At 44.5% G+C, this 17,597-nt stretch overlaps 1 protein-coding gene across 3 annotated transcripts in view; it reads left to right on the top strand.

The window, feature by feature from the left end:
* PDSS1 (decaprenyl diphosphate synthase subunit 1) overlaps positions 1-17,597 on the top strand; it is a 411,626-nt gene that overhangs the window by 264,661 nt on the left and 129,368 nt on the right. For all 3 annotated transcript variants that reach the window (XM_069211354.1, XM_069211353.1, XM_069211355.1), the window contains one exon: positions 5,464-5,577. In XM_069211354.1, coding sequence (XP_069067455.1) covers positions 5,464-5,577 — 114 coding nt within the window. The remainder of the gene's footprint in view (positions 1-5,463; positions 5,578-17,597) is intronic.

Genomic DNA, 17,597 nt, shown 5'->3' with positions numbered 1-17,597 from the left:
CCTTTTCCAGAAAAGGTCATCAACGCACAGCTCTCCAAACACATTGAGGATAACAACATCCTGGACATCTCCCAATCAGGCTTCAGGAGCAACCGTAACATGGAGACTGCCCTCCTCGCTGCCACAGATAACATCTGCTTGTTCCTTGACCGCAGCCAAACAGCAGCCCTCATCCTACTGGACCTGTCGGCTGCCTTAGACACGGTCTCCCATCGCACCCTCTACTCCAGGCTCCACACATCTGACATCTGCAGCAAGGCCCTACAGTGTATACGCTCCTTCCTGACCAGCAGAACACAGTCAGACTCCCACCATACCTGTCGGAAACTATGAAGATCAGCTGTGGAGTGCCCCAAGGCTCATCCCTGAGCCCCACACTCTTCAAATCTACATGGCCCGCTCGCATCCATCGTCAGAAACCACAGACTGAACATCGTCTCCTATGCTGACGACACCTAGCTGATCATCTCACTGAGCGAAAACCCTACAACTGCCAAGGAGAACTTCTACAACGGAATGGAAGCCCTTGCTGCCTGGATGAAGGAGAGCTGCCTTAAGCTCAACTCCGACAAGACCGATAACCTCATCCTGGGACCTTCCACATCAGCCTAGGATGACTCCTGGTGGCCTGCTACACTCGGCATCCCCCATTTCCCCCCCCCCCACCCACCACGCCCCCACCACCACCACCCCGACGAACCACGTATGCAACCTCCGCTTCATCCTGGATTAATCTCCCGCCATGACCCACCAGGTCACCTGTTGCATCCTCCTGTTTCCACAAACTCTTCAAATGGATACCAAACAACTGCAGCAAGACTGTAACCTGACTATGGGAATGCCCTGTACAACGGCACCACCCAGAAGAGTTTGAAGAAAATCCAGCACATCCAGAACACCTTTCCCAGACTCATCCTTAACGCCACCCCACGAACACATCACCAGACACCGTAGAGACCTCAACTGGCTCACCGCAGAGTGGAGGATCAACTTCAGACTTCTCGTACACTCATATAAGGCTCTCCACGACCTAGGACCCACCTACCTCAAACACCGCATCACCTTCTACTCCCCCACCAGACCTCTCTGCTCCGCTCAGCATGTACTAGCCACCGAGCCCCGCATATGGAAGACCTCTGCTGGAGGAAGATCCTTCGCCTATCTCTCAGCAAAGAGATTCAACACCCTGCCTCTTCACTTCAGGCAGTCACCATTGTTACCTCAATTCAGAAAGGACCTAAGACCTGGCACTTTGACTAATACATAGAGGACCGAGCCCATCCACTCCCACCACCACACGCCTTGAGACCCTTACGGGTGAGTAGTGCTGTAGGAGGCTGGCCTGGCTTATAGTGGGTACCTTGTGGTACTTACACCTTGTGCCAGGTCCAGTTATCCCTTATTAGTAGATTAGAGGTGTTCTAGCAGCTTAGGCTGATAAATTTAGCTATAGCAGATTAGCTTAGGCTGAACTAGGAGACATGCAAAGCTCCTACTATACCACTTATATAGCACTATATCCAAAAAAAACAAAATACTCAGAGTTACTAAAAATAAAGGTACTTTATTTTAGTGACAATATGCCAAAAGTATCTCAGAGGATATACTCCCTTAGGAGGTAAGTAATATACATAAAATATATATAGACAACCCAAATCAGGTAAGTAACAGTTAGAAAAGTAGTGCAAACAATGTAGAATCACAATAGAATGCAATAGGGAGAAATAGGCCATGGGGCAACACAAACCATATACTCCAAAAGTGGAATGCGAACCACGAATGGACCCCAGGCCTAGTGTAGTGTGTAGAGGGTCGCTGGGAGTGTAAGAAAACACTAAGGGTGTCCAAGATACCCCACCCCAAGACCCTGAAAAGTAGGAGTAAAGTTACCCTACTACCCCAGAAAGACAGTAAAGTCGAGATAGGGGATTCTGCAAGGACAACAACTGACTGCAAAACACTGAAGACGGATTCCAGGACCTGAGGACCTGAAAAGGAAGGGGACCAAGTCCAAGAGTCACGCAAGTGTCCGTGGGGTGGCAGAAGCCCACTAAACCCCGGATGAAGGTGCAAAAGGGCTGCCTGCGGGTGGAAGAAGCCGAAGATTCTGCAACAACGGAAGGTGCCAGGAACTTCTCCTTTGGTCAGAAGATATCCCACAGCATGCTGGAGGATGCAGAGTTGTTTCCACGTAGAAAGACCACAAACAAGCCTTGCTACCTGCAAGAGTCGCAGTTGAAGGTTTTGGTTGCTGCCAGGGCCCAGGAAGGACCAGGACCAGGAGGAGGAGACAGAGGGGGCGCTCAGCAACACAGAGTGCCCACGCAGAAGCAGGCAGCACCCGCAGAAGCACCTGAACAGGCACTTAGAAGATCAGCAGACGACGGTCGACTCAGAACAACAAAAGAGGGTCCCACGACGTCGGAGTCCAACTCAGCGAGTTGGGCAATGCAGGAAGGAGTGCTGGGGACCTGGGCTGGGCTGTGCACGAAGGAAGTCTTGCAAAAGTGCACACAAGCCCGAGCAGCTGCAGTTCACGCAGTACACAGGATTACTGTCTGGCGTGGGGAGGCAAGGACTTATCTCCACCAAATTTGGACAGAAGGGCCACTGGACTGTCAAAGACACTTGGACCCAGCTCCTGTGTTCCAGGGACCACACTCGTCAGGATGAGGGGGACCCAGAGGACCGGTGATGCAGAAGTTTGGTGCCTGCGTTGGCAGGGGGAAGATTCCGTCGACCCACGGGGGATTTCTTCTAGGCTTCCAGTGCAGGGTGAAGGCAGACAGCCCTCAGAGCATGCACCACCAGGAAACAGTCGAGAAAGCCGTCAGGATGAGGCGCTCCAATGTTGCTGGTAGTCTTCTTGCTACTTTGTTGCGGTTATGCAGGCGTCCTGGAGCAGTCGGCGGTCGATCCTTGGCAGAAGTCGAATAGGGAAGTGCAGAGAAACTCTGGTAAGCTCTTGCATTCGTTATCTGGTGAGAAACCCACAGGAGAGACCCTAAATAGCCCACAGAGGAGGATTGCCTACAAAGAAAGGTAAGCACCTATCAGGAGGGGTCTCTGACGTCACCTGCTTGCACTGGCCACAGAGAGCTGTCCATTGTGCCCTCCCACCTCTGCATCTTAAGATGGCAGAGGTCTGGGACACACTGGAGTACCTCTGGGCACCTCCCCTGGGAGGCGCTGGTCAGGGGAGTAGTCACTCCCCTTTCCTTTGTCCAGTTTCGCGCCAGAGCAGGGCTAGGGGGATCCCTGAACCGGTGTAGACTGGCTTATGCAAGGAGGGCACCATCTGTGCCTTTCAAAGCATTTCCACAGGCCAGGAGAGGCTACTCCTCTCAGGCCCTTCACACCTATTTCCAAAGGGAGAGGATGTAACACCCCCTCTCAGAGGAAATCCTTTGTTCTGCCTTCCTGGGACCAGGCAGCCCCGGCCCCAGGGGGGCAGAAACCTGTATGAGGGATTGGCAGTAGCTTCAGAGGAGACCCCGGAAAGTTAGTTTGGCAGTACCCGGGCTCTATGCTGGAGACCGGGGGAAGCATGGAATTTTCCCTCCAATACCAGAATGGGGTGACAATTCCATGATCCTAGACATGTTACATGCCCATGTTCAGAGTTACCATTGTGACGCTACATATAGGTATTGACCTATATGTAGTGCACGCGTGTAATGGTGTCCCCGCACTCACAAAGGCCGGGGAATTTGTCCTGAACAATGTGGGGGCACCTTGGCTAGTGCCAGGGTGCCCACACACTAAGTAACTTTGCACCTAGCCTTCACTAAGTGAGGGTTAGACATATAGGTGACTTATAAGTTACTTAAGGGCAGTGAAAAATGGCTGTGAAATAACGTGGACGTTATTTCACTCAGGCTGCAGTGGCATTCCTGTGTAAGAATTGTCTGAGCTCCCTACGGGTGGCAAAAGAAATGCTGCAGCCCATTGGGATCTCCTGGAACCCCAATACCCTTGTTACCTAGGTACCATATACAAGGGAATTATAAGGGTGTTCCAGTGTGCCAATGAGAATTGGTAAAATTAGTCACTTGCCTGCAGTGACAATTTTAGAAGCAGAGAGAGCATAAACACTGATGTTCTGGTTAGCAGAGCCTCAGTGATACAGTTAGGCACATATAGGCCACAAACTTATGAGCACTGGGGTCCTGGCTAGCAGGATCCCAGTGACACATATCAAACACACTGACAACATAGGGTTTTCACTATGAGCACTGGGCCGTGGCTGGCAGGATCCCAGTGAGACAGTAAAAACACCCTGACATATACTCGCAAACAGGCCAAAAGTGGGGGTAACAAGGCTAGAAAGAGGCTACCTTCCTACAAGTGCACTCTACAAATCTGATTGATTCATACCTGTTGCTCCCCTTATGTTTCATTCTAGACTAGAGCTACAAGTCTGCTTTGCATCAACCTTAATATTGGGGGAGGGGTGGAGTTGGGCCACTATGGTGCCATATATGTTTCAAAGGTAAGGCAAATGGCCTCTTGTGTGCCAGTGGTTCATCTGAAGGGTCAGGATGAGGGTACAGAAGTTAGACTGAGAAGCAATTGCCTTAGAATGGGAAAGTAGGAACCTTCATAACACATTTTCGTGTGAGTTGTCACATACTCTGCACGCAGAATCATACCACACCTAAAGCTCATTGAATTAAAAGAACAAAACACATTAATGCAGTAGAATTATTTCTAGTAAGACTTATACCTCAGAATTTGACGTTGAGGATTAGAATCACAATTCATCCATTGTAGGGGAGCTGTCTCTTGAAGACCGGACTAAAAGAACCCAGACAAGTTGGAAATTTCCCCTCCTAAGATAAACACATACATACATGAAACACTTCTGGAAACGTAACGCCCTCGCCCACCACCAGATGGCAGGAGTGTGCAAAGGATGTCAATCTTCTGCGTTTGTAAAAGGTGAGTAACATTTTCCTATTTTTCCCATAGACAAATATTAAATAATTCTCACAGACAAAACCTGTAGATGATATTCACAAGTTAGGCCAAGGAAATATTATAATTGGAACAATAAGGGTATTTATACAGATGGTCCGGAAGATGCGAACTAGTTTGTCCATTCATTCTCAGGTTATCTCCCATAGATTTAAAATAACAGTTTGAATTATGTTAACTAAAATACAATAACATAGGTAAAGCATGGAAGTATGAGTTTAGCGGATTTTCTAACTAAAACGGCAACATTTAAATTAAAATAGACACATTTCAGACTTTACTTAATTTGAGTGTTATCCATAATTTACTCGTGGTCACGTTTCCTACATTATTTTAGTACTCTGAGTAACATGAAATACTGTCACAGATGACATACTTTGTTTTACTTGCTAGGAGTAAAAGCACTTTTTAAGAGTTTGCTTGAAGGTTGCAGTTCAGAAGCGGGCCTTGACAGTTTCGAACATTTTCTCCATTTTTGTTTTACAGTTGATAGATGATGTTCTGGATTTTACAGCCTGTGCAGACCAACTGGGGAAACCGGCTGCTGCAGATTTAAGGCTTGGACTGGCTACAGGACCAGTATTATTTGCTTGTCAGCAGGTAAGGCTAAATAATGTTTCTTTCCAAAGAAATGTTTCTTTAATGTGTTAAAGTCACTGTAACTATTGGGTTGGCTGGATTTAATCTTCTTCAAGGAGGTGCGTGAAAGATGGAAATATGCACGGTGGCTCTACTTCCTCCTGCTTTGGTGCCTCGTAACATAGTAAAGCCGCGTTTGATCACTTCCTATTGCTCTACAAGTGCCAGAGGCACAATGCACCAGAGGAATCATTATCTTTCAGTAACCACGCTCTGCGTCATCAGTGTCAGCATTTGGATTGTGAACAGCTGGTAGTGGGTGGTTGGTTGCATTAAATATCACGATTCAAGATAACTTTTTATTTAATTTTCTTCAGAGTCCTTCCAGTCAAGGTGATAGGTAGAAGGCTCAATGATTCAAATGATCGTTTATTTCTGTAGTTGTGCTAGCTTCCTAAGCCTGAATGATGGATGTGGGTAGGATATTGATTAGAAAATTAGCATTTGAAGCTGTTTATTGAATTGTGGGGTGTGTTTTTCCTATTGGAGATATAGAGATATTAGAGCTATGAACCTTGTGTAAACATTGATCAACTCTCAAATCATTTATACATTAATGGGGCATCTAGAACACAGATATGCTACAACAACTTTCAGGCATCCAAAGCAGCTTCTATGGTGTAGTTTGTGGACAGTGTATTGTGTTTTAAACGGCATTCTTTCCTGCAATTTAAGTTATTGTAATCCTTTCAGAGCTGGGACAGGTGGCATGGTTCCAGGTTTTTTCTAGTTCGTTCAAATCCTCAGCTGGCCTGTGTCTGTGGCACTGTGGTAGCTCATACAAGTCATACAAGAGTTGGACACTTAGACACTGACATCCTTGGTCAGTAAAAGGAGGACTAGATTCACATGCTGAGCATTATTGCGCCATCTAGTGGTTGGAACCGGAATTCTCCGATGTAGTAGTAGTCCTTTCTCTCTCCTCTTATTATTTTTTTTTTTTTACGTCGGCTACTTTCACCGTTTGGTGCTTGGACTATATCTTTGCAATGTCATATGCCCTCCCTGGAAGACTCCTGGTCGCTATCTTCAGATTTCTTTTTTCCCTACATTGGGACTGGAAGCATCGGCAAAGGCTCTCCAAACTGCGAACTAAAGAAGTTGCAAAACAAGTTTTTCACCGAAGAAGGCCGAGGAGTCTACCGATAAGAGGTGCCAGAGGAGGATTGTCAAATGGGTACGTCAAAATCATCACGAAGAATGTCCAGACAGGGGGCTCCCTGTCCGGACTGATATTGAGACAACGCCGTCCCAATTCTGCCCAAAGTGCCACAGATTTGCCCAAAAAGATAAACATCAGAAGTGTAACCTGTGTCTACCCCTCTGCCACAATAGTGACAACTGCAAGGCTTGCAATCACTTTAAGCTGAAGACACTTGGAGAGATAAGCAGAGGCAGGCTCGCTACGCAATGCAGGGGCGAAAAACAACTCGAACCCTGAAAGGTGGGGGGGGGGGGGGGGCTGAAGGAGAAGGCTCAGACATCGAGTTATCCATTGTCGATGTCTAAAGAGAACAGCACAGACAAAAGGTCACCCCAAAAAAATACACTGTGGGAGACTCGAAAACATCTGACTCTAGAAATCAAAAAGGGCCTCAGCATCAAAAGCTATCGAATGAACGCAAGTCACAAACAAAAGAACCCCTCTGGCCCCAGGCTAAGGATACCCCAGGCGGTTGAAGTCCCCAAAAGACATCAAAAGACGATAGAGTAGAAGCGAAAACCGGCTGCAGCAGAGAAGCTTCAACATCGAGAGAAGAGAACAAGGGAGAAACCCCAAAGAAGTTAGGGAAAGAGATTCAGTTGAAGGAAATTTTGACATCGAAAAGAAAATGTACATCAGCGCTTGACGCCAAAGAAAAGACCACAGAAATTGAAAGGAAAAGCAGCTAGAGGCAGAAATGACAGCAATTCTACAACAAGAGGGATTTTGATGGATCCCTTTGGGAATCTTGTATTCCTCCTCAACCCCTTGAGGCAGGATGAGTGGGAAGGGGGAAGTCAAAGAACTGGAATCCCGAGCAACACATGAGCCATAAGAAGAACTGGAAGAGGAGCTTTTCTTTGAAGAGGATCCTGAGAATTTACCTCTGGAAATGCTAAAGGAAGGGTCTGAATTCAGAGAGTCAATGGCAAGACATTGAGACTGATGAGACCCCTGAAGAGGAAATTGACACCTACCCCTCAAGTCCATCGTTCCCCAATGACATTGTGATGTATGGTCCACTTGTAAAAAAGACAGCTGAAAAATATGAGGTACAATTAGAAGAGGAAAAGGCCCAGCCCTGCTTCCTACTCAAGACATTACTACCCGCTCAAACTAAAAAATCAGTTTCTACCAATGCTTCTACGCATTTTGGATCAGGGGAGAAAGGCATTCAAGGAGCCTGCAACTTGCAAAGCGGTAGCAGCTCTGGCTGAGGGAAAAGTATAGACATTCCTCCAAGTGTCCTCTATACTTATGATTGAATCAGCTGTATCTGTTTCTCTTATCAGCCACTGCAAGGATAAGGGCAAATATACCAATGCCATCTGGTCCACCTCCAGAAAAAGAAAGTAAGAGGATGGATTTGGTTGGAAAGAAACTTGAAAAAGGGGCAACAAACCAATGGAAAATCGCAAACTCCAGTGCTCTACAAAACAGATAAGCCTACCAGCAATGGGATGAAATGGCAGAGCTTGTGAAACGCCTACCTGAGCAGTACCGAAAAAGGGCTGCAGCACTGGCTGAGGAAGTTAAAAAATATAGCTAACGCTTTTCTCAAATAAGCTCTTGATGCAGCAGAAACAGCCAGCTTGTCAGATGGTGTCAGGGGCAACACTAAGATACCATGCATGGTTGAGGGTGTAGGGTTTTAAACCTGAAGTCCAAGCAAGTATGATCAACACTCCATTCAGTGGTGAACACCTTTAGTTGACACACCCGGCACTAATTGTTTTATGATTAAAAGTAATTAAAAAATGTGTAAAAAAAAATAAAAAAAAATGTGAACAACGTTTTGGATCTGCTGTAGATGACTCTACAGCAGCTGAAAAAGGACAACAACATTGCTAATTCTATGGGATCTCTGCAACTCAGATCACCTTCGAAGAGGAACAACTCCTGTGAGAAGACAGACAGGAAGAGGGAATTTCTCCAGTACATTGTCACATCATGGGTTAAAAGAGCAAGCAAGTCTCAGGCAACACCTCAACACTGGCAATTTCAGATGCAAGGATGACAGTCCTTTGGGGGGGCGTACATGGGGAAGAGTGCAGCCTCATAATGGAGAAGGAACCCGACCACTCATTCAATCTGCTTGGCATCAGATCTTCTCACATTCAACACCTGTGGGAGGAAGAATAAAAAGCGTCCTTCATGAGTGGAGGAAGAGAAGATAATTGGATCATAAACATCATAAAATATTGATATTGAATAGAACTAATCAGAACACCCCCAGCAGGAAAACGAAGGAAAAAGGTCCTCTCAAAGGACAAAACATCATGTGTTCTCAAGGAAGTAGAGGAGTTGCAGGGGAAGAAAGCAATACAAGAAGTGCCCAAAAAGAAGTTCAGACAGGGAAACTACTCAACATATTTACCTATACCAAAACCAGATGGAACTTTAAGTCCTATTCTGTACTTCAGATCTTATCAATAAGTTAGTAAAAACACAAAAATTCAATATGACAACACTGCAGTTTCAAAAAGGGGATTCAATGGCAACTATAGACCTCAAGGATGCTTATTTATACATTCCAGTGAATCACAAGCACAAATGATTACTGAGATTTGTAGTTAACAAGACTAATTACCAATTCAAATTACTAGCTTTCGGAATAAAGTCATCTCCGAGAGAATTTACAAAATGCTTAGCAGCTGTGGTAGCACACCTAAGAAGACATACAAAACAGATATTCAAACAGTAATAACACTTATCAATCTAGTATTTTCAATAAATAATTTTTTTTATCAACAATGCCAGACCAACAAAAAAAAATCTTTGTGGGGACAAGAATCAACTCATTAGAGGCAAAAGTTTATCCTTGCGAAAAGAGGGTGGTGTCAATACTTCAAGAAACACACCTTTACTAGCAGGGTCAGTCTCTGACAGTGAGGACTGTGGGGAAAATCCTTGGGAAGATGGCCTCTTGCATCCTGCTCATTCGATATGCAAGGCTACACTTGAGACTGTTTCAAGAGTGGCTACAAAACCAATGATCTCCGCAACTCTATTCTCCCAACTCCCTGTTGCTTGTCACTTAAACCTTTCAGGAGGAGATGGCGTGGTGGAACAGAAGACAAATTAACAGCTGGAAGCCCATTTACACAACCACCTTCTAGAGGAACCCTTACTACAGAAGCCTCAGATATGGGTTGGGGAGCACAAATGGAATCACTCAGTGTAAGAGGTGTATGGACAGAACACAATACTTACTGTACAGCATATCAGTGTCCTGGAAATAAAGACCGTGTTCCTAGCCTTAGAAGCTTTTCAGAAAGCGTTCTGGGGAAAATCAACATTAATACAAACAGAAAATACTACAACAGTGTTTTATATCAACAAACAAGGGGCAACTCAATTGTTTGTCCTGTCAAAATTAGCACAACAGCTTTGGAAATGGGCAATTCAGAGACAGATTTACCTGTCAGCGGTTCATCTCCCAGGAAAGGACAATGTCCAAGCGGACACACAAAGCAGACAAACACCATCTACCCATGAGTGGGAACTCCATTGATCAATACTCATTCAGATATTCAAACATTGGGGTGCACCAAAAATAGGTCTCTTCACAATGCAGGCAAGCACAAAATGCCAATAGTTTGCGTCATGACACCCACACCACCAGCCAATAGGGAGTGCCCTGTCGATAAGTTGGTCAGAGATATGTGCATGCATTTTTCCCCAATCCCAATGATGCACAGAGTAATCAATGCATGCAAACAAGACAAGACAGCACTAATTATTTTTGCCCCTAAATGTGCAAGACAGACTTTGTACTCAGAACTTATAGAAAAAGCTAAAGGAAACATCCAGAACTTAGCAAAACTTCACAACCTACTGTCAATGAAAGGGGGGGCAAGTTCTCCATCCAGAACCAGGAAATGTAATTCTAGCTGCATGGCTCCTGAAGACTTAGTTTGGCCACCTGCATCTGCAAGAGAAGACTATGGCGGTCCTCAGAGAATCAAGAAAGCCAACTACAAGGAAATGTTATATGGCAACTGGGAAATAATCTGTCTTTGGTGCAAAAGGTGGGGCCTACTACATCAAAATTCAAAGTCCTGAAATATCTTACTCATCTTCTAGATTGCACTCTAACATATTCTTCTTTAAAAGTACATTTTGCAGCTAGTGTGGCCAGTACAAGTGGCCATATAGGAAGAAGTCTCTTTACTTCTCCAGTAATTAAAAGATTTTTAGAGGTAGCAAAAAGAATAGCACCACCAGGAGGGCACCTGCACCAACGTGGAACATAAACCTGGTACTAACACAACTAATGGGGAAACTTTTGAGCCTCTTGACAAGGCATCTTTAAAAATACTCATGCTAAAAACAGATTTCCTAGTGGCAGTGACATATTTGCGTAGAGTGAGCGAATTACAAGTTCTCACTATTCAGTGACATTATCTGCAAATTCAGAAGGATGGGGTAGTTATGAAGAAACTATTTAATTTGGTTCCTATAATGATTTCAGGCATTAAGGATGGTCAGTATCGAATGTTGCTTAGAGTTTGCATTTTTTCTCTGTCTGTAGGTTTGGGACCATGCAAGATGGCCCCTTTGAATGTTACAGCTGGAGTTGCTCCTCACCGAGGTGCTGGGTATCTTTTTTTTTTTTTTTTTTTTTTTTTTTTTTTTTAAGACACGTTGAGCCAGAACATGTTCTGATGTCTCCTTTCTTGGACAGGAGACTAGCAGTCAGTAGTTTGTTGCTAGTCCCCAAACCCTTGGATCTTTTCGCTTCGGCATCCTTGGCATACTAGTTGAAGCTGATCTACAATCTAGATACGACATGAACCATGGTGAGCTAAATGCTTGTGAACAAGATTATTACGAGAGAGAGGCTTCTTTGTGGTAGATGCTGGTGGACGGAGAGTATTGGGAAAGCCTTTGTTAATGAGTTTGACTAGCAAGGGAAGATATCATGGTTGTGCCTCATATTTTGGCCACCTCTCTCAAACTCCTTAAGACATCATGATATCTTATTTAAAGGGCCAAAAGGAGGTCAAGTATAACCAGAACAAAGACCTTTCTATCATCGCTGGTGGTAAGCAGTTCCATCTGTCAACAGGGTTGTTTTGACCCCTGCTCAGAAGAATAAGCATATTGGAGGTGAAAGAGGATATGATTTTTTGTTTTTACAGGTCCAGGAGAGCTACTTTTGCTAATTGTAGGAAGCTGGCTTTCTATATAGTGCACTAAAATGAAGTACACTGTGCAGAGTCCAGAGGATCCCTAATTGGTATTGTAGAGATAGGACTAATGCTCTATTTGTGGTAGTGTAGGCGAGCAGTCGGCTTATCAGAGGGTAGTGCTAAGCATTTGTTGTGCTCACAGAGGCAATAAACGAAACACCCGTAAAGAATAAATCTGAGACCAATTAAAAAAAAATAACAATTCTTTTTATATATGTTTCAAACCCAAGAACTTCATAATCTGGTAAGTAGACTTTTAAGCATAAATACTTGCAGTTTCAGAAATTGACACAATGCAGTTTTCAGAGTTCTCTCAATGTTACCCTATGGAGGAAAACAATGTTCAGCAAGCACAGGGTTAACAGCGACTTACAAAGCCAATCTGGGGGAGTTAAGGTAAGTACTGGGCACTGATCAGAACCATACCATCAAGTCACTGGGGCAGCAGAGTGCAGAGGTGCAATAAAGCTCCGGGTGCCAAATGGTTTCATATGACAGTTTGTGCCTCATGAAGACAGGTTGCAGGCTCTGGCTAGGAAGCCAGTCAGGGACAACATGCAGGTAGGTAGTAGACTTGGGGTGCTCAGGGATGTAGGTGCATATTTGGTCCTCTTCTCCTGTGTCCAGGGGCGATGGGTGCATGGGTGTCTTTAGGAGTCAGGTTTTCACATCCAGGAGCACTCATGGTCAGGGGGGTCCTGTGTGTTGAGGCTGCAGGTGTTGGGAAGTCTGGCAGAGGTGGAGCCAAGGCGGACTCTAGCTCTTAGGAGCTGGGGCATATTGTGGCCACATGTGGTTTCTGGAGATGTCAGATTTTCTCTCTGCAAAAGCTGTGGGAGAGAGGGGCCTGCGTGCGAATCAGGAGAGTCCAAGATGGGTGAGACCACAGTGGACTCTGTCTTTGGGCAGCTGGGGACCTGCATTGGCACCGTCTGCTTCACCTCAGGTCTTGGACGTTGGGTGCAGTTGTCACTTCAGATTCTGGGTTTCCAAGGTTCCAGAAGCTGCAGCGTCTTTTATTTGGAATTTCTTGTTGCAGGGCAAGTCTGCTGCCCACTGGACACTTGAGTCTCTATTGAAGGCTTGAAAGTTGGCTTCTTGTGCAGGATCCTTTGAGTTCAGCAGGCAGGCCAGAGATGCTGGCTCCTAGTCAGTTTCTTCTTGTCCTCATCTACAAGTGCAACTCATCTTTGTCCGGGTCTTCTTAGGTTGTCGAAATTGGAGTTCTAGGGTTCATGGGTGCCACCTAAATACTCAGTGTAGGGGTGTTACAAGGAGTGCCAGGTGGTAGCCAGTGGGCTGACGACCTTGATGGTGACTACACCTTTCTTATGACCATTTCCACTGGGAAGTGGGCATAATTCTAACCCTAGTGGCTTAAGTCCTTCCAAGCAAGATGGAAGAATTTGAAAAGTAGTGCCCACTTCAGCTTGTCAACCTTAAGGGTGGGACTGGCATGAGGGGGGGCACTATTTAACTAATTTTCCTGCCTGTGCTGCCGCCAAAAGTGGGGTCAGGACAGGGGGGTTGGTCATCTCCGTCATCTGGAGAGATCTGGGTCGCATTACAAAGGCAGCAAGGCCTTTCAAGCTTCCCAACCTGGTATGTCCACCCTTCCCAGGAGAGGAGGTCTCAGGCCCTCGAGAGCGCTGGCTGTCATCCGGGGCAGGTGTGAAGGGAGGAGGTATGGGGGGAGGGGAGGGTTAGGGGGGGGGGGGATTGACGCATCTGTGGTGGCTGAACTGATCAAGACCAGTCAGTCAGTACACTAGTAGCTGGTAGGTTTTCATTGAGCACCTCTAAGATGTCCCCTGTGTGCATTTTTTAATAAATCCATCACTGGGGACAGTGAGGATTTACTATTACAAGATGATTGATACCAAACATCCCAGGATTCAGAGAAGCCATCTTGTAGCTGGGGAACTCGTAGTGTCCAGCACATGCATTTAAAATTGCTTTCCTGGACACTTCTATGTCTGTGAATCGACAGAACTAGCAGAGGCATATCTGCTCATGCATATATGGCCTTGCATGTAATATAATGCACCCTGCCTTAGGGCTATAAGGACTGCTAGAGGGGTGCCATGTCCTGTTTTCAATTTTGGGTGCATCTTGTCAAGCAGCCTGCAATGGCAGTCTGCATTAGGTTGGTGCTGGGTCCCTCAGAGTGGCACAAGTTGTGCTGCAGCTGTGAGGGGCCCTCTTCAGTAACGATACCCTAGGTACCAGTGGACCATTTACTAGGGACTTATAGCTGGCTGAAGGGCGTGGTCATTTGCTGATCAAGTGACCAGGTGTGTTGTTTTAGGGAAGGAAGACTGACATTGGGGACCTGGCTAGCAGGAACCCAGTGCACTTCAGTCAAAGTTGCATCTAAAAACCAGTCAAAACGTTTGTGGGGGCTTACTGCAACCAGAACCCAGCTCTCTACACTAATCAAAACTTTACGACAACCCCATGCCACTCTGCACATCACTGAATTTTGATCCTTGCACATTCACGGACTACCCTGGAAGTTACTTCTGGATGACTGGTGAGCAACATCAACCCATATCCTTTGTACAAATGTGCACCTAAGTCCCACCTCCTGTGTGGTCAGAGTCAGAATCAGCACACCAACCCCCAAATTATTCTCAAGAGTGTACTCCATAATTATAATCAAGGGAACAGTATTGCAAACACTATATATCATATAGTGTACCATCATTGCTGTCGCCTATATCCATCACACAATTAGACTTGCATTTTATATCCAAATCTATCCACCCAATCTAGGATTGTGGTTTTGTATCATTTGTTAGTATGAACCAAAGTGATTAAACCCACATGAAGCCAAATTTTATTATGAAAATATAAACATCTTTGTTTTGCCAACAAAAATGTAAACCTCTATGGTATCATCCAAGACTACATCATGAAGCGGTCCTGCATTTTAACTTCCTAACTTTCAACCCATCATTTAGGCCATCTGCTCCTGCACCGTTATTTAAAAAAAAAAAAAAAAAACAGACAAAAAAGATGTTGATCCTAATACATGCAGCACCTCTGTATGGCAACTGATTTATGTTGATGAAAACACAAGCAAAACATTTCAGCATGGTATCCATTTTATCTGAAAAAATACATTTTGCATATAGAATTTTACACCAATTTCTCCAACTACTGTGGTCTTTTGAATTCTGTCCCGTCCTGCTGGAAACGAGATAATGATCTTCTGCAGAACTGACCGGTAAAAAGAGATGTTTTTTTTTGCTGCAGCCAGAGGCCCTGCAGCGTGCCAGATGCTGGCTGGGTAGGTTTGTGGTGGCCGGTAAGATGCTGAATTGAGGATTAAGGATAAACTGCAAAACTAGTGTGTCTACTACACCACTGGGGGACTAAGTAAGCACTGAACAATATATACTCCCCATTCAAGCAGTCCGCAGTCTTGGGTGTTGTGGCAGGCCTGCTGTAGTTGTTCGAGTGAGCCAGCTGGGATCAATCAATTCAATTACTCTTATTTGTTGAGAGCCATAAAAGTACAAATTAAAATGTAATTCATCTGTTTACATATAAAACAAAAGTAAAAACAAAATATATATACAAGATTTCATCAAAATAATCATGGTTAATACAGAACCCAATCCATTCAATGTCTCAATTTCAAACCTATCTTGTCATGAACAAATCTTACTGCAAGCAAGTACTTAGACAAACTGAAAATTATGTAAGGCGTTGTATCACATTTCATTACTCTAAGGGCATCTTGAAACTTCCTAAATCCAAGATTTTTGCATAGTAGAACAATCCATTTCCTCCTGGCCTCCTCATATGCCGTGCAAAAAAATCAAATCTTCAGTGTAGCCTAGGGTACATAAAGTGCATTGTGCCTCCTCATGTAGTTTCCATTTCATAGTGTAACTCTTCACTTGGAGAATTTCATATCAAAATTTCATGTACATAATTCTTGCCAAGTGCGGTTGGATAGTGTTTAGAAACTCTCCATAGTATGGAGTTGGTTTAACAATAAGAAATTGCATTGACAATCAGCCTATGCTGGGGTTGCTGTGAAGATCATTCAGCGTGTCTTCCCAAAATAGTCCCTTTAGGTGCCTCTTGGAACTTTTTACTATTGTTTGCGGTTCTGACCAATAAAGAGGAAGACCAAGGTCAAACAGTCACTTCTTTAAGTGTTAGAGCCATTGAAGAGTTAAGGGCCTGTCCAATTCCAATAGCTCCTGAACCGCCTCTCTGTAATCTACCAACTCCAGAGTCAAGCATAATCTGAACCAGTAGAGTAGAGGGTGCAATATTGCAATATACTCTATCCGCTTTATTGCCAAGTCATGAAACATGGGGACAAGTGCTGTTGCAGTTGGCAGGCCTAATATCCTTCTCATAAATGTATTCCCCTAGATGCTAGTTTTTACATTACTGACACCCCACAGCTCACTCCCATACAGAGCAGCCAACTTTGCTTTGTGTTTGTAGATCTCTGAGGCTTGCATAATCATTTTGGTCGTGGATATCTCATATCTGTTAAAAATGGCCCTAGATTCTTGCGTAAGAGCCATTACAAAGCAGGCTTAGTTGCGGGTTCTACGACGGTCTCTAATCAAGTGTTTTGCCTAAGTACGCAAAGTTGGATACATGCACAGTTTTCCCAATATTTATTTCCAAACCCTGTGCTTTACAATAAGAGTTGAAGTCATCCAAGAGATTTTGCAAGCCCTTCAGTGTCTGTGAAATCAGAATGGCATCATCTGCAAAAAGTAGTGCAGGAACAGGAGTTCCACAAAGTATTTTTTTTTTTTTTTAAGGTGATTGGCGACATTGTTAAGATAGAGAGAGAACAGGGTAGGCACAAGCACCCAACCCTGTCTCAATCCTCTGTCAGTGGGAGCTCCCCATTCATGCCCCATCGTACTCTTGCAAAATTACCATAGTGTAGCCTAACTAGCTAGCTTGATTGACAGTGCTTATGCGGGTTCTGAATCCAGCTTGATACAATGTTAAAATACTATTATCCTCTATCCGTTCATTCATTCTGTTCAGCACCTGTTTAGCCTACATTTTTTGTAGTACGTCTATTAGGCTAATATGGCTACAATTCCCTGGTGTAGGAAGTTGGCTCTGTATGTGCTATTTCAAAGTAAGGAATAGCATGCACAGAGTCCAAGGGTTCCCCTTAGAGGTAAGATAGTGGCAAAAAGAGATAATACTAATGCTCTATTTTGTGGTAGTGTGGTCGAGCAGTAGGCTTATCAAAGGAGTAGTGTTAAGCATTTGTTGTACATACACACAGGCAATAAATGAGGAACACACACTCAGAGACAAATCCAGCCAATAGGTTTTGTTATAGAAAAATATATTTTCTTAGTTTATTTTAAGAACCACAGGTTCAAATTCTACATGTAATATCTCATTTGAAAGGTATTGCAGGTAAGTACTTTAGGAACTTTGAATAATTACAGTAGCATATATACTTTTCACATAAAACACAAATAGCTGTTTTAAAAGTGGACACAGTGCAATTTTCACAGTTCCTGGGGGAGGTAAAGTATTGTTAGTTTTAGCAGGTAAGTAAACCACCTACGGGGTTG

The sequence above is a fragment of the Pleurodeles waltl genome, chromosome 10, assembly GCF_031143425.1.
Source record: "Pleurodeles waltl isolate 20211129_DDA chromosome 10, aPleWal1.hap1.20221129, whole genome shotgun sequence".
Classification (NCBI taxonomy): domain Eukaryota; kingdom Metazoa; phylum Chordata; class Amphibia; order Caudata; family Salamandridae; genus Pleurodeles; species Pleurodeles waltl.
Note: the sequence above shows the minus strand (reverse complement) of the source record. Positions and strands in the feature narration are given on the sequence as shown.